This window comes from Pyrus communis, chromosome 3 (genome assembly GCF_963583255.1).
Source record: "Pyrus communis chromosome 3, drPyrComm1.1, whole genome shotgun sequence".
Lineage (NCBI taxonomy): Eukaryota > Viridiplantae > Streptophyta > Magnoliopsida > Rosales > Rosaceae > Pyrus > Pyrus communis.
This window is the reverse complement of record NC_084805.1, coordinates 1,665,711-1,688,987: the sequence shown is the minus strand read 5'-3', so window position 1 is coordinate 1,688,987 and position 23,277 is coordinate 1,665,711. Positions and strand designations below refer to the sequence as shown.

Genomic DNA, 23,277 nt, shown 5'->3' with positions numbered 1-23,277 from the left:
AATCGTATGGACTTTGAATTGATTAAAATAATGTTAATAATTATATTTTATTCTTTAACAGACTTGTTTGTGTACAGAGTGGATTATAACAATTAAAAATAAAAAAATAGCCCAAACAATTAATATCTTTATGCTTAAAAAACTAAAACTTTTCCTATGCTAGAGCCCATCTTAGCCTTGTTAGTAGCTCCGTCGTTGTTCCTAGAATCAATGTTTATGATCAGGATGCCAACGAGGGTTGATTGAGTTGATAATGATCGTTTTCTTCGTTAGATCAAGGCATAGGTTCAAGTTTTGCTCTTTTTGTCGTGCGATTTGTAAAAACCAAACAAGGGACTAAGACTCCATCTATAAATCCTCAAAAGAGATTTGTGGTATGCCTGCCCTTGGAATGAGGTAGCCTCCCCTGCTCCTGAACTTTTTGAAATCAAAATATGTATGTCCAGGATGAATAGAAGGTTTAGGATCTAGATTGTACTTTATGGGCACGTTTGATACACAAGATTGATTTGGCTCGGACTAACTGTAGGTAATTACTTGAATTGATTTGGTTTGGACTTGGGCTTGTCCCATGTTTGGTGTAACTTTGGATTAGGAGGATAGTGCCAACTAGGGCTGGTTTGGTATTGCTGTGCTTTGAAAAAAAGCTGCTTCTGCTGTGCTGTGAGAATAAGCAGCTGTGAAATAAAGCAGCAGAGTGTTTGGTAAACTTTTTTGTAAAAGTGCTTTTGAAAAACAAAAAAGCAGTATTAGAGTGTTTGGTAAACTTTTATGTAAAACAGATGTGAAAAAAAGCCGGTTTTTCAAAGCTGGGTTTTGCAGCTTCTTGTTTTTGGCTTTTTTTTCACCCAAAACTGTGAAAAAAAGCTGAAACTGAGTGTTTACCAAACACAAAAACAGGTCTAAGTCATATTGAGAACGTCAGTCCCAAAATACAGAAAAACACCAACTCAAATTCAAACTCGAATGGAACCGAAAGAAATCTCAGAAGAAAAATACAAGCAGCATCAGTCCATAGACGGAGAAGTGGCAGGAGAGTATAGACGCTAAACCACCTGAGAATATAGACGCTAAACCACCTGAGAATATAGACGCTAAACCATGTTTGGTCCAGCCTGCTATTGGTGTTACACAGGCACAGCACACACCAATCCCATTCCAAGTCTGGTCGATCAAACACCTCCTAATTTGGTAAATTGAAACTAAACCACGTATATGGACGAGGCATCGTATAATCTCCTTCAACCTTGGCAATTACTAGATATATCACAATCGAAGGCATACGAGTATACAACAAATTCGAATCAAACTAAAACCAAGAAAACTTCGCTCATTTCCGCCTTCTGTGTCTTCAATATAGCAATCCACCTCAACCTGAATGAATAGAACAATCGAAGGCATACGAGTATACAACAAATTCGAATAAAAGTCTTAACGTCACTTACTGAAACTCTGTATATATACACTGTACAAATACCATAAAGAAATTAAACAAAAAAAGAAGTACAAGAACATAGACAAACCCAAACCTAAAACTGACCGCAATTCTCTGCTTGCCTAGCTGCCTATGTCTCAACTCCCAAGCCAAAACACAAAATCTGCATCTTTCCCTTCCGATAACGCATCCACTTTCTATTAGCGTCTATACCCATCTATGAAAATGTGGGACTGAATGCAATAACTATCCAGAAACTTCACTGGAAAATTGAAATATATGTGTAACATGTACTTTACTCACTCAATGGAGATGAAAACGATAAGGAAATCTACAAGGAGTGATCTATTATTTAACATAACATTTAGTTGTCCCCCTACCCTGTTCTGGAAGATCAGTAGTTGAATCTATCACTTTCTAAAGCCAATACAAATACAAGTCATTAATATAAAAGAAAATTCTCTTACAAATGTTGATATATGTGATAACAAATCATATCCGTCCTTTGGCATTGCAAGAGGAATAGCAAATAGTAAAAACTTTGTAATGTATTTTCAATCGAGCAAAGCCAAAAAAGTCAGATTACATGGAACTTGAAAGGCAGAAGCATTTTGTTTATGGTATGCATTTATCTGATATTAAACTGTATAGATAGTATTACACTACTAAAGGGGTAAACTCAAATGCAATGACATCAATGTATCGAACCATAAGGTTTATACGATCAACTACTTAAAAAATAATCTAGGAAAGAGTTATGAGCCTATGGCGATTCTCTTCTCATCAAGTAGACCTGGTAATTCATATATGCAAGGAGAATCGTACAAATGCACAACCATAAAATTTTATAAAATTGCTAGCATCCTGCAACTACAGAGCAATACACTTATACTCTCTTGAGAGCCCCGTTTCTGAAAATCAAGAGACACCAATGCATAACTCGCAATCTTACAACTTGGAAACTGTGAAATGAACTGCATACTCTAATCAACATGCATTGGTTCTGAGCCCCCAGTTGCATCCTCCATTCCATTTTTCTGCTCTTTCTCCTCAATCAAACTCCTCTGCTCTTCCTCTATGGTATTCTGCAGCTCATCCACCTGCCAAAACATACAACAAAACCCGAAAATTACAATACTTTCACAGAGGGTTCTACTACTTAATGCATACAGCATATAACCCAAAATTAGGGAATTCAATATAGCTCACATACCACATGCAGGAGCAGAGCAAACTGCTTCTTCCTCAGCTCCAGCGTCCGCGAACTCGCGGTGTTCTCCGCATCCAATGCCGCAATCTCCTTCTCCAAATCTGATATGATCTTGAGCGTCTCCGATCGCGGCGGCTGCGTAGCAATCAATTTCCTGATCGACTCACACTCCTCCTTGTGCCTTCTTTCGATCTTACTCTCCTCGAGTTGCTTCTTGAGCATCTCAATGTCGGTCTTCGCCTGCACAATCTGCCGGTTAATCTCCTCCCTCAGCTCGTCAAAATTGTGCTTCTCCCGGAGATTCGCATCCACGACGGCTTTGCTCTTGAGGAGCGGAATCTCGAACGTGTTGAGCTCCTGGAGGAAAGCCTTGGCGAGCTTGTCGCAGTCGGCGAAGTTGTCATCGTTCTTGTCGAGCTCGACGAACAGGGACGTGAACTTCTTCTGGAGCTTCTTCAATGGCGGTTCGCCTCTCGTGGTGGTGGTCCGAGTGAGAAGTCTGTGTTTGATGATGACGTCATCTTCGAGTGGCCCGAACGCATAGTTCGCCGCCACGGCCTCTCCTCGCCCTGAAACTTTTCTTCCTTTCGGCAGCATCGGAACTGACCGGAGATTTTGAGTCCGGCGGAAATTCGATTTCGAATTTGACAAACCCTAATCTAGTGTCCAGAAAGAAAACCTCCGTTCACAGCGGAGGATTCAGTATGTGGAATCCAACGGCAAAGGGAGAAGTTTATTGTGTTTGCTCGAGGTTGATTGGACGGTCAGATGTGCTTCACGGGAGACCACTGCTACACCGGACCCGGAATGTTCAAATTTGGGCATTTTGTCAATTGGGCTTTTATATAATGAAACAAATCACGATTCACACGTAAAACGAAAGGGATGTGATATCCGCATCTATCTTTTTATTTATCACACGTATTTTTAATTTTTGATCATCAGATTAGATTAATTAAAAAAATTAAATGATACAAATTAAAAAACGATATGTGGAACCCAAAGCAAAATTATAAGACTATATTTTAAATGGCGATAAAATTTTGATTTTAAGAAGAGATGAAATATATTTATGTGGTACGTGACGGTATAGCTATTTTCAATTTTTTTTTTAATTTTTTGACAAGAAAAACTATTTTTTATTTATTTATAATTTATATTTTTATATGAGAAATGAATTTGTATCTTATTATTCATAGAGTTTTTTTCTTTCCATCTTTTTGTCAAAAAAGAGTTTCTTCTTTATCTCTTCCTTCTTCGTTGTTTTCTTTTTTTCTCTTTCTATCTCTTCCCCTCACACAACCATTACAAAAGGTAAAGCCTTCATATTTCTCTCTCTTTTCTCCTTTTCTCTCTCCTCCATTTGTTAAGCTTTTTTTTTTTTTCAAGTTTTTTTTTTTTTTCTTTGGAGAAAGAGTGATTTGAATTGGATGGTGAGAGAAATAATACAAAATTATGCATGCAAAATGTCTATTTAATTTTTCAAGTGGCCTTTGTTTTACTTTCCATTTTATTATACTAATAGAGTTTGCAAAACCTATTCTACAAATAGTTAAAACGACATTTTTTTTAAAGTATACAAACTAATTTTACTAATAAAGTGAGCTAAATGGAGGAGAACTTGGATAGGGTTACTATTTTCATAGCAGAAGCTTTGGCCTTAAGGGAAGGTCTAAAATACGTCAAACAAAAAGGATTAACAGATTATTGTGGAGGGCGATTCTTGGTTGGTCATTCAAGCGATCTAAGGACGGTGTGGTGTGCCCTGGAATCTTTCATCCATCATTGATGATATCAGGTGATTGATTACTCAATTTGAAACCATCAAGTGGAACCAAATCTTTCGGGAACCAAATTTTGTTGTTGATGCTTTTGCTCATCATAGTCTCACGGTCTCTAATATTCAGATTTGGGAGCATTGTGTTCCAAATTTTGCTAGGGCTACTTGTTTGTTTGATAGTATTGGAAATAGTTGTATTCATGGTTTCTCAATTGAAAGAATATTTTCTTCATAAAAAAAAAATTAATAAAGTAGGCTAATTTTTTTTTTTCGTGGTCTCCATGGTGACACTGGACTTGCAATGTCACCCTCATGGTGAAAAAGCTGTTATTTAAACTCTCATGGTGAGACCCATTAGCAACTGGTATCTAAACCTAAACTTCAGTTAGTCTTTTATTAAATGAACATACGTAAGTCTCATATGAAGAGGTTGAAGTATATGCATCATAATTCATCTAATCAAAGAAGAATAAAAGTATACTGAGATTAATCAATGAAATAGGGAATCATGTTTGTGTTCAAAGGGAAGCTTGAAATTTCACGCTTCTCACTCTTATCTCTATTTCATCTCTTTCATTGTAACATGATAGAACATCTGTAACGATCCAAAAATTAATTTGGAAGCTAACAGCAGTAGTAGGCCAAGAATAAGTCACGGTTAATCTTCATGCTATTAACCAAAATAAATTTCTTTCCATAACAATTATTCACTAAAATTTAATTTCGGTTATTTTATGGTTGCATCTAACTTCCTTGGTAAACTGCCTACGTACCCTCAAAAGAGATCAAGTCATTCGTAGTTCACCATCACATACGTTTACTAATTGTTGACCCTAAAAATTACAAAGCCTACGCGGCGCGCAGGCCGAATAACTAATAAGCTAATTAAGTCATTCGGTTGAATGCAGGGCGTGCCAACTCGTCGACTAAGCTCGACCGAGGAGTAAAATTCGTTGTGATCACGTTGAACGCGTTGCTGACTTCTTAATCTTGTGACTTAGACCGAGGAAGGAACACTCTCGGTCTTTGGGTTCTAGAGCCTGAAGACGAGGCTGCTAGTTCTCCGAAGTTCACAAGTCGTTGGTGCCCGATTCGGTCACCGTGATTATATTCGTAAGAGTATAAGCACGTCAAATCGATACCAGACTATACGGACACAAATATTCAAAGGTGATGTATGTCTTGATGGCGAACGTGGTTCGGCCATCAAAATGCCGAACTCTAAAACTCACTTGTGAATATCAAATCAAAAAATCACTCGGCGTCCGATTCGCCGAATGTCGTAACTCGTAACACCTTACTTCGCCGAGAGGGCTGATAAGATGACCCCTGCCAATGAGGATTCGAAAACCCTTCTCGGCCGAGACTTGGATAGGTAACCAGTCGGCCTCGACGTAGTGCTGTTTATCCAAACTGAAGGTGCTCCTTGGTCGGCTGATTCTACGGCAACAATGATGTTTATCCAAACTGAAGGTGTTCACCGGTTGCCTCCACAGTGCTGTTTGTCCAAACTGAAGGTGTGTCGGTGGAAAAAGAAAAGGAAAAATCTCAAGGTGCTTGAGAGGTTTTGCGCAGGGCAATTGTATGTTGAATCGAAGGTCCTTCTTTGTTGCATGATTTCTTGTATTTATAGCACCCACTTCTTGAGACCGAATTAAACCCTTATTTGGATTGAGAGTCATTGCCCCGTTCCAACTTTACTTCGAACAACCCTACTCCCATTAGGACTTTGAACTCACCCCCATTCGGGGCTTTATTTAACGCTGGTCGAGAATCCTAGTTGCACCAGGACTTCCTCGAACCTCTTTGTTTATCTGGACTACTCATTCTCATCATAGGACTCGACCATCCCTACTAAATGACCCGGAATCAATCAGGCAGCCCATAGTATTTGACACAGCTTTGGGTCGAGCACAAACCTATACTCGGCCCAACAATATTATTTCGGGCCCAAACACTAATAGTATTCAAATGGCTAATACATTCAATACTAGATTCAAACGATCGAATCACATCAAACGAATATCAAATATAATTTCAGAATATTGAAATTAACTTAAAAAGGCAAAGTCGGCCTATTGGCCATGCCGCAGGCGGCGATTTTCGGCGAACGGAAACCCAATTTTTCAATTACATCAAAAAACTACCAAATTTTACAGGCATATAGAGCTCAATGAGAAAACCATTTTTCATACCTGGGCTGAAAATCCAATTCATCGGGAAACACCTGAAATTGCCCTCAATTTGTTTGACACCTTAAAAATGGGTGTTTTCGATTTGATGCAAAACGAACTCCGACGCCTCAACCAGTGCCCCAATTTTTCAATTACATCCAAAAACTACCAAATTTTACAGGCATGTAGAGCTCAATGAGAGAACCATTTTTCATACTTGGGCTGAAAATCCAATTCATCGGGAAACACCTCAAATTGCCCTCAATCTGTTTGAAACCTTAAAAATGGGTGTTTTTGATTTGATGCAAAACGAACTCCGACGCCTCAACCAGTGCACGGGCCTTGTTCTTGACGTTGAAGGGAGTCTATTGGTGGTGGTGGTCAACGAGATTGGATTCAGGAATGGCGGATAGCTGCCATGGATCCCTTTGCACCACTGACGTCGTTCTTCGCGAAATTGGAGCCAAAACTCGTTGGGTTTTAATGTAAATAAAGGAGGGAGGATCGTGGATTTGGTTCTAGGTGGTGGTTCGACATAGTTTTGCCAGAAAAATGTTGAAATCGACTTTGAGGTGTGTGCGGAAATCGGATTGGGAAACTGGGTTGTACGGGTCAAAAAAGATTTGGTGCTTCCCCTTCTCTCTCTTCCTTCATTTCTTTCCCTTCTCATTGGGCACACACTTCTTCCTTTCCCTCATTTATCCTTTTCTCTTTCAATCCTAGCCACACACGTGGCACATAAATCACTGCTTCAGCAAAGCTGGAGCCTTCTAGATTAATGGCATTTTGCCCTTACTTTTGCTCGCGTATATCTCCTTTGTTATAACTCCGTTTCACAAACAGTTTTTGCCTACATGCTCATGGGATCAAGCTGTATCCAAATATGCTAAGAAATACAACAAAACATATAAGAATAAAATACATCCTCATATAATTTCGATTTAGCCAACTAAGGGCATTTTTATCTTTTTCACAGATCGAAAAATTATTCACTATAAATATAAATGTGTCGTAACTACGAATACAAAAAGGAAATATAACATCCAAGAATGGGATTTCACATTTCCCCCACTTGAATTTCATAACCAAATCACATAATTAAATATAATTAGGGTATTACAAATCATACTATACAATCTCATTCACACGCACCACGTCGAGGAGTCATAAAGCAGTCACTACAATAGGTAGCGAACAAGCAAACATTATCTTTTTTCAAGCCTCTTAGATTTCGTCAAATCCCAGAACCATTTCATCCCCACTTTAGGCAATTTGACCTCACACTAGAGGCTCACATGATTTCTTTTAATGAAAGTTTGAACAATGACTATGATTAGTAATTACTAACGAGGCTCACCATTAGTCTTTAATTGACAAGTTTTCAACCATGAATGTCGCATTGAAAATGCAATATCACCACAGGGACTAAACCCTAAACCCTACAATTATTCACGCACTATTATTCACACGCTCCTAAACTCTAAACCCTAAACGTCATGGGCTTCCACTGCTTTTGTAGCACCTTGGGCCTTCTTGAAAACATGAGTTTAGGTTATGGCTACACCTAAGCTTGTTGGGTTTGGGCTACTGTTGCGTCTCTCTGCTTTTAAACCATCAATTTTATTAATTTTACGTATTTTTTAAATTTTCTTTTTTTCCCTTACCATAACACCATACTATCATCTTTATGTTCTATAACATGTATTTTTCGATGAAAATTTCTTATAATCCATGTCACTCGAAAAGGGTACATTCAATACTTTGTTAACAATTGTCCACGCAATAAGTCGTAGAGAGCTAGCGACAATTTTTTTATACCAATCGCTAGCATCATATTGATCCCCCTTTTCATTTTTTTTTTCCTTTTTAGTTTTTTGTTGTTAATTTTTCTTTTATATTTCTTACCATAACAATAAACTATGATATTCATATTCTTCAAATTATATTTTTCCGTGCAAAATCTATTATAATTCATATTTAAACACTAGAAATCAACGATTTAAAACCTAAATTTAAAGATATTTGAATTTAGTAGTGGTTACTCAAATAAAGTGACATATGAAGAAAAAACTCGAAGAAAAAAAAAACAAATAAATAAATTGGAATAGAGAAAGATCGGTACTATGCTACCGATCTTCGCCTAGTCGTCCAGGGCGACACTTAGGTGGTGGGGAGCATCAACTACTGGCTTGTCATTTCCATCAAGAACGAGTCGGTGGTAGATGTCGCTGCTATCATTGCCGCTAATGATTATGAGGGCATTGTGTGTGAGAAGGATTGAGAGCACTTTAGAAATTTGAGCTCATTTGATCAATTGTAAAAAACGAATCATTTTTATGGAGATAATGATTGTATTTTAATTGTTGTCTTTAAAGATGCTCTAATGTACTATGGATTGCTTGAAATTATCATCATCTTTCATTATAATAAAGAAATTAAGTGAAGAGTTGACGTTTAATTCTTAATTTTCTTGATCTTTTATGGGTTCAGTTATTATCTTTTTATCGAGTATGGTCAAATTTCTTACTGAATGTATATGTGAGAATTCCAAACCAAATGTAGAAAATAAATATTTTTAGCAAATAATTCAATAGGGAAAACAATTTTCGGAATTGCCCTGGTCACCTAAATTTAGAAATGGTTTATTGAAAAAATAAATAAATAAACTCCCTAAAATGTTACAAAAAAAGAAGAAAAAAAAAGACTCATTCATAATCGAGTGAAGAAACTTGAACAAAATCACGATTAACCATCATAAAGCATTAATGTAAAGCTTAATCTCATACCACATGTTAGATTGTTAAAGGCGTAATTGCCTTCATATTAGAGTAAGTCCACCCATTTTAGAAGGCCAAGGGCAATAAGAACATTCTCGAGACAGCGTCAAATATGCGGGGACCCTCACCTCGTCAACGACGTCAAACATTCTCGCAACTATGAGCAAGGTTTGCACCAATGTGCCGAAGCAGAAGGAGACAAAGTACCCACTGAAGCGGATATGTGGTGGGCTCTTGAAATCCAAAAGTTTAGTGTTGTGTTCTCATGGTTAGTGAAGGAGGGCCAAAGTAGAAGACGAGAAGAAGAGCGCTCTTGAAATCCAAAAGCTAGGCAGGGCGGGTCTAGGCAAAGATCTATGGCGACTAGGCGGATTTAATTAAATATATTATTTAACATCTAAATAGCTGCATACTTACAATTGAAAAAAAAAAAAACTATACTTGTATTGAGAATTTGGGAAAGTTAAAATTTAAGACATCATGGCCTTAGCAGACTTAGAGGCGAAGTCAAGAGAGAAAGAGAGAAAGAGAGACAAAGGGAAGAGAAACACGAAACGACGAGAGAAATAATATGGGTTCATTTTGGGTAGGAAACCTAGAAAACTCTTTACTTGATTAAAAAATTAAAATTAAAACATTGGAATCCTAAACGTTGAACTACCTAGGCAGCTTAGCCTGCCTAGTCCACCTAGCCCATACCTAATTTTTCTCTACGTTTTGCCCAAACCCCACTAGTCCTACACTGCCAAACGCCTAGGCGCCACCGATTTTAAGAATAGTGTTATTGAAGAGGCTCAATATTTCCATTTTGGTAAAATTTTCTTATTTTTTGCTAAAACTTCTTATTAATTGTTGTGACCAATTTACTGAAGGAAGAAACCAGCTCTCCAAGTAATACAAAATGTAATAGGAAAAAATCACTATATTAAATATGAATCCTAAACCAAACCTACTAAAGAGTTACACAATCACTCAATGTCAAATATTAATTATAAAATTAACAATTTAGTTTTGCCAAACACTTATTATTAACCATTTATTTTTGCATAAAAATTTAGTCTATTGTGTAAACAATTTATTTTTCCAATATATGTTTAGGCTTTACTGTATAAACAATTTATTCGTTTTCTAATTAGATGTTTTGGGCTTTTTTTTTTTTTTTTTTTTTTTTTTTTTGGGAAAAAGGGTGCGAGATTTATTACCAACAAACAACTAAATACAAGAGGTCCAAAACAACTAAAACACAACAAAAAACAAAAGGACCCAAAGATACACAACACAGGGCCCAACACACGAGTAGGAGCCCAAAAACTAACACAGCACAAACAAAGCACCCTAGCCTTCTACATATGCCGCCATCGCCTTCACAGAGCATCATTGTTAGCGCAAACCAACGCCCATACCACCGTCAAGCATCCACCTCCAAGAAACGAAGAAGAAGGTGGCTCCAACAACCTACCACAACCCCTGTGCCGATCGCAAATAGAATACGAAAGAAGCTAGTGGAGAACCCACCAACGATAGTGCCAATGAATGCAAGCAAATAGAAGGTGGTGGTGTGTACACCCGAGTAAAAACTCTACGCACCTTCCAAAGAAACCACAGCCAAGTGCTGTGAAGGATAGATGAAAAAACAGAGTGAGAATGATAGATGAGAGCCATGGAAGTGGAAGGAGAATGGAGGTGAGAGTGGATCGAAAGTGGAGAAAGGGTGGAAGAGCAAGGCGGAAAGGAAAAGTAGGCAGTGGAAATTTGAAGTAGAAAGAAACGAAAAAGAAAAAGGAAAAAAGCAAATGACTGCCACCGACCCTTGCCGGAGCTCGGGCCGGCGGTGGGAAAGAAAAAGCAACGGTGAAAAAACTCACACAGAGAGGTGAGAAAGACTCTCAAGAGAAAGAGAAAGACTCTCAAAGAGATAGAGAACCTTATGTCTAGCTCTGTTTAGTGTTAATTAGATGTTTTGGGCTTAGTAAGGCTATGAACTAAAATTTTGAAATGTTGAATTCTGTATATTTGAGCTAAAATCGTCCATTTATTTTTATTTTTTTTTTCCATTTTGCTAATAATTAAATAATTGTCATCTTTTTAGGTAAGGATTATTGTTGCATGGTCTTCTCAAATAGTTTATAATATAAGTTCTAAATTTATCTTCAAGTTTTGTTCAGAAAAAAAAAAAATATCTTCAAGAAATGGAAAGTTTGCCCCCAATAAGTATTTATACTCTAATTTAGTAGGATTTTTGCAAGAAGGGGAAGATATTAAACTCAAATCACTTATGGAAAGAAGTTTGGAATTTATTAAGAGCAATTTTGCAAGAATGGAAAGCTATTCAACTAAAATCCCTTATGGAAATGAGTTTGGAACTTATTGAGGGTAATTATGCAAAAATGGAAAACTATTCAACTCAAATCCCTTACGGAAATGCATATCTACACTTGGATGCACTTTCCTTAAATGGAAGAAATATTTAGTGTACTCCCCAATTTTCACTCTATTTTACGTTTGATCCCCCAACCAAAACTTCATTAATAAAAATCCCTGAATTTAATAAAAAGTGCAACATTGGTCCTTGTTGTTAACATTGATTTGAAAAACCACCCAGTTGATCTTGGGTTTACTTTTAGAGGATAACTGTTGTGCTCAGTTTAGTGTATGACGGTTTTTTTTTTTCTCTAAACCACCCAATTGATCTTGGGTTGAAGGTCTCGACAACATTTTCTTACTAAGACACACCCCTTGTATTATGTCCTCCTGTGCGGCGTCTCATTCCATCAATGAGTATAACACCTTTCTCTTAAAAAAAATTCAGCTTACCGCTCAACAAATAGTGTTAATTAAAGGATTAATATTTTTTTTTGTTGGATTAGTTACAATTATGGATTGCTCACTCCACGTGCTAGATTTTCGTTGGACTCAAATGTTAGTATATATCTCAACAAATATTGAACACACGTGGATGTAGCCACATTTACTATAACATATATAGTTTTTTTTTGCGCCTGAATTCCCTTTTTCATACAGATTAAATTAGTTTAAAGTAGAATGTCATTAGTATAATTATCGAAAAAATACTCCTTGCCAAATGAGAGTAATTTTTGGTTCGTTTAGATGTGCTTTTAAAATGATTGAAAGTGCTTTTAGAGAAAATGTTTTTGGATTCCAAAATCACTTAAAATGTTTTTTTTTCAAGAAGTACCAATTATGTGTTTTTTTCAGGAAGAACTTTAAGTGATTTTTTAGGATTTACTTACATTTTTACTAAAGATTGATTTTAAAAATATTTTTACCGAAAGTGTTTTCAGTAATTTTAAAAGCACATAAAAACAAACTATTTATCGTTAGGAATAATAATAGTATGGTAGGTGCTATTTGCGAAAGTTCAACAACCTTTGTTGGACAAAAAAAAGTACAAGAATATTTGCAGTTGAAGGACACAACTTCAACTTCTTTCTCAAATAACACCCTTTCATCGTATATGTACGATATAAATAGGACTGAAATGTCCCCTTTCTCTCCACTCACGGCTCAGCAGCTGCTTCTTCAAGTCATACCTGCTTACCCAGTTCCCAAGACCAAAACCAAAAGCACTTCTCTCTCTCTCCCCGTTGCTTTCGACAACCTAAACTCTTGTCAATAAACATTAATCACCTGACCACCAGGCGTCACCACTATCAATCACCGCCCTCCACAGCCACTCACCACCACCAACGGAACAAAAAAAAAAACAGACGGAAAGACAAAAAAATGGATTCCAACAACGTCAACAACAACTTCGGCGCTGCTGCCGGACCCTTCCCGGCATTCAATGACATGGAGCAGATGTCGGAGACCCCTCAGCGCGGGTCCCACCACCGCCGGGCTCACTCCGACACATCCTTCCGCACCCCCAACTTCGACGACCTCCTCCTCTTCGACCCTTCCGACCTCGACCTCTCCTGCCTCGCCTCCCCCAACCTCCCGCCACGTGGCAGCGACAGCGACAACATCGCCATGTTTCTCGAGTCCGACGACTCCTCGGGGGGCCAACCACCCAACCCCTTCTCCTCCACCCCCAAGCCCACCGCTTCCTCCGGCTCCACGGCCACCGCTGCCCACCTCCGGAGCCTCTCCGTCGATTCTGACTTTTTCGACGGCCTGGGCCTGGGGGATTCCGGCAGGGAAGTGACTGGGGGGCAGAGGTCTCGATCCCACAGGCACAGCATCTCGATGGACGGCTCGTCTATCGAGGCGGACTCGTCGGTGATCACCCTGAACGGCTTCAAGAAGTCCATAGCTCCTGAGAGACTTGCTGAGCTCTCTCTGACTGACCCTAAGAGAGCTAAAAGGTTGCTCCTTTTCTTCGCTACTGGTGTTATTTTTTGCAGGTTTTTTCTTCTGCAAATTTCGATCAAATTGTTTGCAATCGAATTAATGTAATTAAACTGAGGGGAATTACATCTTATTTGATATGGAAAATGGGATTTTTTTGCTTAAGTTTTGTGAATTATTTTGGTCTCTCTTAGTCTTAACATAGTTTTGTGGTTGAAGTTTGTGTTAGGAAAGAAAGATTTGCGTTTTTTTATTTGTTTTTTGTGCGTGTTTTTATATTTTGGGTTATCTTTGTGGATATTATTTGATTGAATGAGAAATTGAGGGTTGTTTTTTAATTTTTAATTTTGTGGTTTTGTAGGATTTTAGCTAATAGGCAATCCGCTGCGAGGTCGAAGGAGAGGAAGGTGAAGTATGCGAATGAGCTGGAGAGGAAGGTGCAGACTCTTCAGACCGAGGCGACCACGCTCTCCGCCCAGGTCACCCTTTTACAGGTATATTACCTAAGACCTTGACTTTTGTAGCTTTGTAGAATTAGAAGTATCATTTGGGCTAGATTTTTTGGTATTACATGCTAAACCAATGGAACCCGCAACTTGGCTTGTTAGGACGTTTCATGCATTTTCATTACAAATATGGTATTCTCTGCTTTGTGAGGATCGTCATGAAGTTATTTGTTTATTGATGTGCGTGGTTTGGTTTGAAAATTTTTGCCGTGATTTTTTAATGATCCAGGATAGGAAAATGTGCCGTTATTGTGTTTAGAATGTACTTTATTTAAGTGATAGTTTAACTTTGATTACGATCCTTATTTTGGTATGATTTTGAACTTCCATTAACAACCCAAGAAGGAAACGTACACTTACACAGTACACAACAATAATGTGTGTTGTTCGAGTTTCAGTGGTGATAATTCGCTTTTGTAAATCTACGTCGTTGCATGTTTCTGTGTAGTTATCTTTCCAAAATAAACCCTAAGTTTGACATGCTTAATCCTAACATGCAAAGTAACGTGGTTTTAATCATATGTTCATGGTATGAAGAATCATCTACAAAAACCATCGTTACATGCTAACTATTTGCGTAAGGCATTGCTGCGGTTTTCAATCTTTTTTGGGTTCTATCTCTTTTTGGGTGTCTGCATCTGATTACATTATATTTTGGTGTATCCAAAACAGATCCGGCTACATATTTAGAAGGATGTAAATGGGGACACATTGTTAAGGGGGAAAAGGTGTTATAACCTACAACAAATACTGTACTTTAAAGTTTAAACCAGGATTCACTTTCTTGTTGAAGGTCGTTAAACATTTGGAGTGTGTATTTACCGTAAACCCGAGTTCTTGTGGTACATTAATCGAGTTGGGAATAAGTGCATTGGCCACTTTCTCCGTATGTCTTTTTGACTAGTGAGCTCTATGCAAGTCATATCCAGACCCAGCAGGCCTCTATATTAGACGATGCAGGCTTCCTTGGTAGTAGGTTTCTTAAATGATTCAAGCTTTAATATTAGAAAGTAGGTTCCAGGAACTTCAGAAACTTTGACGCCAATGACATGCTACTGAACCATGAATGCAGTAATAGATGCATACTAGTCAAGGAGAATTGAAGAGTCAAAAGTTACAATCAAATTTGAGCCCTCGTAGATGTCATTGTATGTTTTTCTTAATTTGTTTGATTAGGAAAAAAAACCAAACAAGTTTGCTGAGGGTCATTGTCTGATTTTGGACTCTTGCTTTTTGGCAGAGTTTAAAACCAAGATGTTTCTAAAGGGACTTTGTTGTGTGACCCTAGTTTTAACTTAATAGTATATGTCCTTGCAACACACAGTAAGTTTGTATAGCACATAGTTCAGGGAATTCAGATGTCTCAGTTTAGGATTTTAGTCGGAGAATCAGATCTGATAACAATGTAATTTTTTTTTTCTTTTCCCTAATATAGACGAAGGTTTTTAGTTTAACACTTCACATTATAATGGCATCCTTATCGGTCTATTTAGCAGTGAGAAAGGTTACTAACCAAGATGCCCAAATTCGACATTTTCTCGAATTATATATTCTTCAACAAATTACGCATTGTCACCATAGTTCCTGAAGGCGCAGTAATTGATATGCATGTTTCTGCAGTTGTCTAAATGATGGAATGTGTATCTGTTATTGCTTAATTTTCCATTGTATAAAAGCTGGTACATCTTACGTTTTACATTGTCTCTACTATTTACATGTGCTGTATTCTTTTGTTACGGAAACTATTTATATCGACTTTGCAAACATTTCGGATGTGCCACATGACTGCATATTTCATGTCTCTGCCCTTTAGTAATTGGTTGGTTATTAAGGTTAGGTATTCAATGTTTCTAAAAATAGCCTCTTATTATATCCTACTTCCATCCCTTGTCAATTTTGTAAATAGTCATAACTGATTTAATTTCTTCACGAGCTTTAGTAGTTTGCCGCTACAACCTTAAAACCACAGTTTATCATGTTGTGTATGTTGGTTGAATGTTGGAGTCGCCACAAAACTTAACTAGAAAGACAAATAAAGCAAAGGTTACAATCACAATGCAAAACATTCTCGTCATGCTTATACAACTTATCTATGGTGCAGAGAGACACTACTGTCATAACCGCTGAGAATAAGGAGCTCAAACTTCGCCTACAGGCTCTGGAGCAACAATCACAGCTTAGAGATGGTATGAGTTTATTTTCATACGTTTGTGCTAAATTATAACCGTCTGTTCTTTTAAAATTATGTTATAGTTGCCATTTGCTTTATTTTACGCCTACAGCCTTGAGTGAGAAACTTAAGGAGGAAGCGCAGCGGCTTAAGATTGAAGCCAACCAAATCCTACCCGGGGCTGGGAATGGAAACCCTTTCTACGGAGGGCTCCCCCCTCAGTATGGTCAGACCCAGCTCCACCAGAACCAGACCCAGCACCGGCAGCATCACAACCAGGGCGTCGCCAGTGGGCAGGCTCACCCGAGCTACATGGACTTCAACGGGAGGGCATAGAAGCTCTCCAAGAAGTCATTAACCACAGTTTAGGTATTTCATAATGTTTTTCGAATTAGAGGAGGGTAGTGAATCTCATCAGATAGCTTCATGTACATACTACATACATACAGATCATGTATATGTATGTGGTACGGGACTAAAGGCTGTGAAGATTGCTGCGCACACCAGTACACACAGAACCCCACAGTTCCCTGTATCAGTTAATTTAAAACTATTCTAGCAGATTAGAATATCATTTTCGAGTCCAAATCTTACCGGTGCACCTATTTACCGTCGTTGTGCTTGTCGAACAGCAACCTCTAGGGTTTGAACGGTTGGCTATGCAGCTGTCGTAACATCAAATATTGTGTTGGCCCCTTTTGCTAAGGAATGTCAATCTGTCTTCTTTCTGTCATGATTGATTCGGAAATTGTTGTTTAATGGTTTTGTTTTCTTCTCTCTTCTTTGGGTTTACATTTCCAATTTTCAAGCTTGTCACTTCTAGAAGCGCTTACAAGTGGCGACTCTTATCTCATTTTGTCGCCCCTTGAGAATAAATTTCCCATACATGCGTGGAACCGCATTATGACGTATAATTTGTTTCGATACTGCCACTGTCATATGCCGGGTCGGGATGGAACCAAAACACCTTGTGTATGGAGCGATTCTTCTCTTAGCCCGGTCGGACTGCGTCCAAAAGTGGCGGTGGGATCGAAGGGTGGGGCGGATGGGCCATAAGTGCAGGGAGGGTTTTGGGTTTGGTTGTATTGCTGATGGAGTCTTGGCGGCCGGTGATGAAATTGGGGTTCCACTTAAAACCAATTGGCAATATAGGGAGTAGCCAAGACCATATAAGTACATAGAAAACTTGTCCCCTCATCGATGTGGGACAACTCTCAACAGCCGAACCTGAGAATATGTTCTACGTACGATCGATGCATTTTTGCTTACTACCCTCATGTGATGATAGTGCTCACTACCCTATTTATTATCACTTAATGAGTATAGTGAGATTTGTGTCTATTCACTACACAGATCTCGAAATGATATAAATCTCAAAATTTAAACTCGTTTAACAGTGATAAATAGGATGATGATTATCACTATCACTTGAGTGGAGTCTGAAAACTTAGATTTGTTGTGTCACAAGAAGGATAATAATTGGCGTGTCTTGTCAATGAATGAAATTATTTGTGTTAGTTGATGACTAAAGAATCATTTGAGTCATTATAATGTGTATTAAGTCCATTATATTAAGAAATATCACATGCAAGTTAGGTGCGCATGACATGTTCAACCCTTCTTCCATTGGATAGGACCTATTTTATATTTCATTAACATAAATCCAATTATATAATTAAGTATGTTGTATTATGTACACATACTACTGGACAAGAAAACAATTATTATAACAAAAATCAAAGATAGAATAGTGTGTTATATCATATATATATAGTAGTAGCTTATGTTCCTTTCTAACTGAGTTCTAGGTTTGACTTCTCCTTTTAAAATATTGTTTGTACAAAGTAAAATAAAATAAGAAGTCATTGGTAAATTATCCTAGTGATTAGGGTATTTCTACTCAACTTACTGTATTTTGAGTCTAAACCCACTATCCTATCTTTAATGTAGATAGAATCTCGCTTGTATAAAAAAAATATTGCACAATATATAGACACATTTAGTGGCGAATTTATGATTTGAACTTCGAGGGGTTTAAATAGTAAAGGTCCATGATTTTTAAATAGAAACATACAAAGTTCAGGTTTTATCCATGGAGGTAGTTCAACGAACACTTGGTAAGCTTATTGTCGTTTGCCGAATCATGATGTGCATATGTTAACGTTTGCTAAAGCAATATGATGAGTGCTATCGAGAGCATTTATCGAGTGTTGTCAAAGAAACTTGTCGAATGCATCCGAAATATGTCTACTAGGCATTACATTAAACAGTTGATGGGTACAAAAGAAATTTGTACCAAATATTCAGAGAATCACTGGAGGACTTTCACATGTTTGTTTCTTGATTTCCGAGTAGTCTTGGAACTACCTTGATCCCAATACAAATCCGCTCTTGGACACAGTAAAACTTCTATAAATGAATACTCTAGAGACTAAGAAAAATATCAGTTTAGAGAGATTATTACATCAATGAATCAATACTTTATTTGTTTATCGATATATGAATTCTTAATTTAAAAAGAATTTATTGTTTTGTTTATTTCTTATAATTATGGTTTGATATTAATTATTGTACATTTGCGATTATATAGATTTCTATTAGATTGTATTTAGGATATTAGAAGATCTAATCATTCAAGTTTACTATAAATAAAGGCACTAGCCATGAGGAATAATACATAAAATTCCTCAAGCTCTCCTCTATCCCTGTCTGCCGCTATCTTTCTCAATAAAATAGGTCACACCACTCTCTCTCCCTTCAGTAAAATAGGTCGCACCACGTTATTAACACGCTCATGACACATGCTAAGGAACTTAAGGTTATTTTGCTACAAACCCATTCACAAGACTCACCATCCGCAATCCAAGTTCTTCTACAACTCAATCTAAACATCGATATTTTTTTTTTCAGTCCAGTTGCATGAAACATTCACAATTGAGTATGAACCCTAATTTTCGTTTACAAAATTATATATCTACTAAATTATTATTCGCATTTGTATTATTATATTGCTGTAATAATTGTGGTGAACTGAATCTGTGTGAATAAGCAAAGAAAAAAGAAGAAAATGAATTATATAAAACCATAATCGCATGATTAGCGACCTGCAGACGCCCCGAGCCACGGCCTGAAGCCATGTGAGCCACCAAGCCGAACATATGTCCAAACCCAGCAGAAATCAACAGAACATCATTTTGATGTCGTCCCTTCTTCGTCGATCTCTTCGTCTACTTCGGTCTGCGACTACCTGAAGTCGTCCAAGGACGCATTGTAGCCACCTCGACGATTTGCAGTCGTCCCCAATGACAACTACGTCGTATTTGAAGATGAAACCCGATATTATAGTCGAAATCTTGATGAGTTTTGTGAGATTCTAGTGAAATCTCGTTGATTTTGAATCCCTCTATCGCAACCCATGCATTGAATGAGATGCATGGGATCTCGAGATACCTTAGACGATTCGAGATCCTCTCTTTAAGCTCTAACAAGACGTATTTCTAGCATTCAATAAGAGCCCTTGTGAAGACGGAATGTATTCAAAGTTGAGAGAATCCTAATAGGAAATCTAGAAGAAGATCCTTTCATATTAGGTTAGTGATTACTTGGATGCAAATACCAATTCCCATGACAATAGGAGTTCTCAAAATTCTCTATTAATTAGAATATGGTCATAGATACGTTTTTTGAGGGGCAAGTAGGTCATTCTCTATACAAGCGGACCTTATCTATTGTTTCGGTGCTTATTAGATTGACTTGTTTCGATAATACATTTAGTAATCAGACCATGTAGGTTATTAGAAAAGTATTGATCTAATCGTGTAAGGCTGAGGGTCTAGAATTTGATCTAGGCTAGCCTTTCTAAAGCTCTGCTAATCCCTCTAAGGTCGATCTTCGCAGCTTCCCCCTTGGTCCGATTATCTGAAAATCCTGTTCCCACACAATTTACTAATTACAACCTCACGTAAGCATATAAATACTCTAACTGTGAATAGTCATTATAACTTATAATAATATCTTTAGACTTATAATATGCTTTTGGTAAGAGCATCCACAATGAGGGCTCTATCCTCCTTGAGGCTATTATATTTGAAGCCCTAATAAGAAATTTCATCTCCAATTATCTGTAAAATGGAACTACATCCACCACATGGGCTAGCAACTTCCTTTCTTGGGTAGCAAAAGTTAGGGCAATAATAAAATTTAGTGTGTAATCATATTATTTCATAAATAAATAAAGAGAATTGTTATTAGCACTCCTAAAATCTCATTTGGCACTCCAAACTTTTTATAACTAGAAAGAAAAATACACTTGTTGACACACTTCAACATCGATATCCCCAAATACCAGGATGGGCATGTGTTGGCCGATACTCGAGGGTGACGAAGCCATTTTAAACATGCATACAATAAGATAGGTAATTAGAAAGAAATATGTCGATGCGAAAATATGTTCAGAGCATACAACTAATCAAGGAATATATGAAAGAATTAAAATAAAACATATGAATAAAGGAGTGGATCCTACGCTGAAAAGACTCGTAGATACCTACGTAAAGGTGCCCTGACGCTGGAATTGAATACCTCGATTCAAATTCCTGAAGGGGGCGCAAAACAAAAAAGTGAGTAGACCAAAGTTTATAATAATAATACTAATAATAAGAAAACCGTTTTATTTAAGAACATACTAACTCCCTGTTTTGAAAACATATAATACTACATATAGTAAATTTTTTGAAAACTCTAGGATGCCATGAAATCATTCGTAAAAACAAGTACGAGAAAAACAATGCTTAAAAATGGTGCTATCGTCGCCCAAAGGCAAATCCATAAATCTCATCAATACTGTACTCTCGAGGGGTATCATAGTCGCCCAAAGGTAGTACTTGTCCATCACCCGAAGGTGAAGTTGTACGACACTGGGTCACGCTAGTGAAAAAACATGGTAGGCCCCATCACCCGAATGTGAAATTGTACAACTCTGGGTTACGCCAGAGAAGAAATATATTTATATGTAGCATAACACAATGACACTAGCCGTGGCTAGTGTAGCTGTCCAACACTGGTTCGCCAATAAAGCTAGGGGTATAACATAACTATCATCAATTGTGTCCTATGGCCATAGACTACATACATGTGTTGTGTGTATGTGCCATATGATAACCCACTAGATAATCACTGAAAACATATCTCAAAAACTCATGCCAAAACACCAGAGCTCAAAAGCTAAAAACCTCATCAAATAAATCCATGCTAATTCATATTAGTAAATCCACCGAATTTTACATATGAATCCAATAATTCATAATCTTTAGTAGAATGTAAATTCAATAAATCATAAATATTTCATAAGGTAATTTAAATAAATCATAAATTCTCTGCAAACCAAAAATATGGAAATCCGTAAAACATACTTTAAAACATGGTGATATGCATGCAATCCTAAGATTTATAAAATATTCATTTGAGAAGGAGTCCACTCACAGTTATTCCGCTATCGAGACGTCGCTCGAATGAGGAAGGATACCAATGCACCTAACCACAATTAGAGACCAATTAATAAAACTCTACCAGAACGATAGAATTTAGAAAAACGGACAGCGAATTTGGATTCGACACATCGAAAAACTTAAGGAGGGACATCAAGTTCCTCCATGCGCGCCACAGGGTGGCGACTCGAAAAGCCATCCGCCGAGATGGGTCACTAGAAGTTGGTTGGAAAAGTCACCGACGCCATCGTGAACATCGGCGAAGGCGCGTGTACTCCACTTGCTAGCCAGGGCAGCGGCCACGAACTGCCCACGCCCTGACCATGAAACTGGGTATCAGACTCTGGTCGGGTCAGATTTGGGTCGAATCTGGGTTATGGGTCTGATAGGTTGGACCAGGTTGGGGTTATTAAGCCAAGGCTTTGGGCCGGGTAATAGGTTGGATTTTGGGTTGGATAACAGATTGGACTTGGGCCAGGATTTGAGTTACAAGTTGGGTCAACCCAATTGGGCTCACGGGTCATCGGACCCAACGAAGGAGAAAACTGGAATTTAAAGATTTTGGCCAGGAAACTTCCCCAGCTCCGTTTTGGGGTCAAATCTCCACCATTTCCAATGATTAAAAATAAAACAAAGTGAAGCTAAGGAAGAGGAGAACAAGGATTTACCAACTTGAGGGCTAACCGTGGTTGGAACTGGCCAGAAATTAGCTTGTAAGCCGGCGAGTTTCGCTGGAAAAACTGGGGATAGAAAAGCATCCACGGACAAGGTTAAAACCTTCGATTTTAAACTAAAAAAATCACCCAAACAACCTAAACACATCGAACTCACCTCTGTTTCGTCGGATTCCAAGTTGAGTTGCCGAAGAAATGCGTATTACTACAAAGTTGATAGGGACGAGATGGAGGATATGGAGTGATGCTCTGGGGTGAAGTTGGCCTCTTGAGGCTTGATGGTCTCGGATTGGTTTGAGAAAAGAGAATGAGTGAGCTGAGAGAAAAGTGTCGAGCTAGGTGGGAGAGAGAGAGAGAGAGAGGGAGAGAGGGAGAGGAGTGTTCTCGAGAGATGTCACGGGAGTGGAAAAAAAAAAGAACTATGGCCGAGTTGAGGTCGGTCCCACACGTCAAAGCATGAACATCAACGAAAAAGAATAAACCATTTCGTCAATAGGGGTAATTTCATAAACTTACACATAATTTTTAATACAGATTGTTACACTTGTGAGGAGTGTAGAATGAGACTTGTTAAATATTTGGATGAACACTCATTATATACTTGTTAGCCATGTTTTCAGTATGTTTTAATATATGTCATTTTATTTGAAATTCATGTTCCTAATACAATTATGTACTTTTTTAAGTATAAGTATGCATTCATTTATGTTATTTAATAAATTTAATTCAAATTAAAAAAAAACTGCATGGGCCCGTC

The 23,277-nt window shown here is 37.8% G+C and overlaps 2 protein-coding genes and 1 long non-coding RNA gene across 3 annotated transcripts; 1 reads left to right on the top strand and 2 right to left on the bottom strand.

The window, feature by feature from the left end:
- Window positions 1-2,044: 2,044 nt before the first annotated feature.
- On the bottom strand, window positions 2,045-3,370 carry LOC137729133 (THO complex subunit 7A). Its single transcript, XM_068467976.1, has 2 exons — window positions 2,649-3,370; window positions 2,045-2,535 (listed from the first exon to the last, which is right to left on the bottom strand). The coding sequence occupies exons 1-2, from the start codon at window positions 3,240-3,242 to the stop codon at window positions 2,419-2,421; spliced, it is 711 nt and encodes a 236-aa protein (XP_068324077.1). The 5' UTR covers window positions 3,243-3,370; the 3' UTR covers window positions 2,045-2,418.
- Window positions 3,371-12,986: 9,616 nt separating this feature from the next.
- On the top strand, window positions 12,987-17,138 carry LOC137729529 (transcription factor VIP1-like). Its single transcript, XM_068468503.1, has 4 exons — window positions 12,987-13,701; window positions 14,046-14,178; window positions 16,292-16,376; window positions 16,473-17,138. Exons 1-4 carry the CDS (start codon window positions 13,121-13,123, stop codon window positions 16,694-16,696), a joined length of 1,023 nt encoding a protein of 340 aa, XP_068324604.1. The 5' UTR covers window positions 12,987-13,120; the 3' UTR covers window positions 16,697-17,138.
- Window positions 17,139-20,813: 3,675 nt separating this feature from the next.
- Window positions 20,814-22,820, bottom strand: LOC137727260 (uncharacterized). Its single transcript, XR_011067776.1, has 4 exons — window positions 22,678-22,820; window positions 22,515-22,586; window positions 21,842-21,892; window positions 20,814-20,955 (listed from the first exon to the last, which is right to left on the bottom strand). It is a non-coding gene; the product is annotated as an uncharacterized lncRNA (long non-coding RNA).
- Between the last annotated feature and the right edge of the window lie 457 nt (window positions 22,821-23,277).

What these genes read in the sequence shown, in the direction of transcription:
- LOC137729529 (XM_068468503.1), top strand. Translation starts at nt 13,121, where the DNA reads ATGGATTCCAACAACGTCAACAACAACTTCGGCGCTGCTGCCGGACCC. An exon ending in GACCCTAAGAGAGCTAAAAG is followed by an intron (nt 13,702 to 14,045) that starts GTTGCTCCTTTT and finishes GTGGTTTTGTAG; the next exon opens with GATTTTAGCTAATAGGCAAT. An exon ending in CCCAGGTCACCCTTTTACAG is followed by an intron (nt 14,179 to 16,291) that starts GTATATTACCTA and finishes TCTATGGTGCAG; the next exon opens with AGAGACACTACTGTCATAAC.
- LOC137729133 (XM_068467976.1), bottom strand. Translation starts at nt 3,242, where the DNA reads ATGCTGCCGAAAGGAAGAAAAGTTTCAGGGCGAGGAGAGGCCGTGGCG. An exon ending in TTGCTCTGCTCCTGCATGTG is followed by an intron (nt 2,536 to 2,648) that starts GTATGTGAGCTA and finishes ATGTTTTGGCAG; the next exon opens with GTGGATGAGCTGCAGAATAC.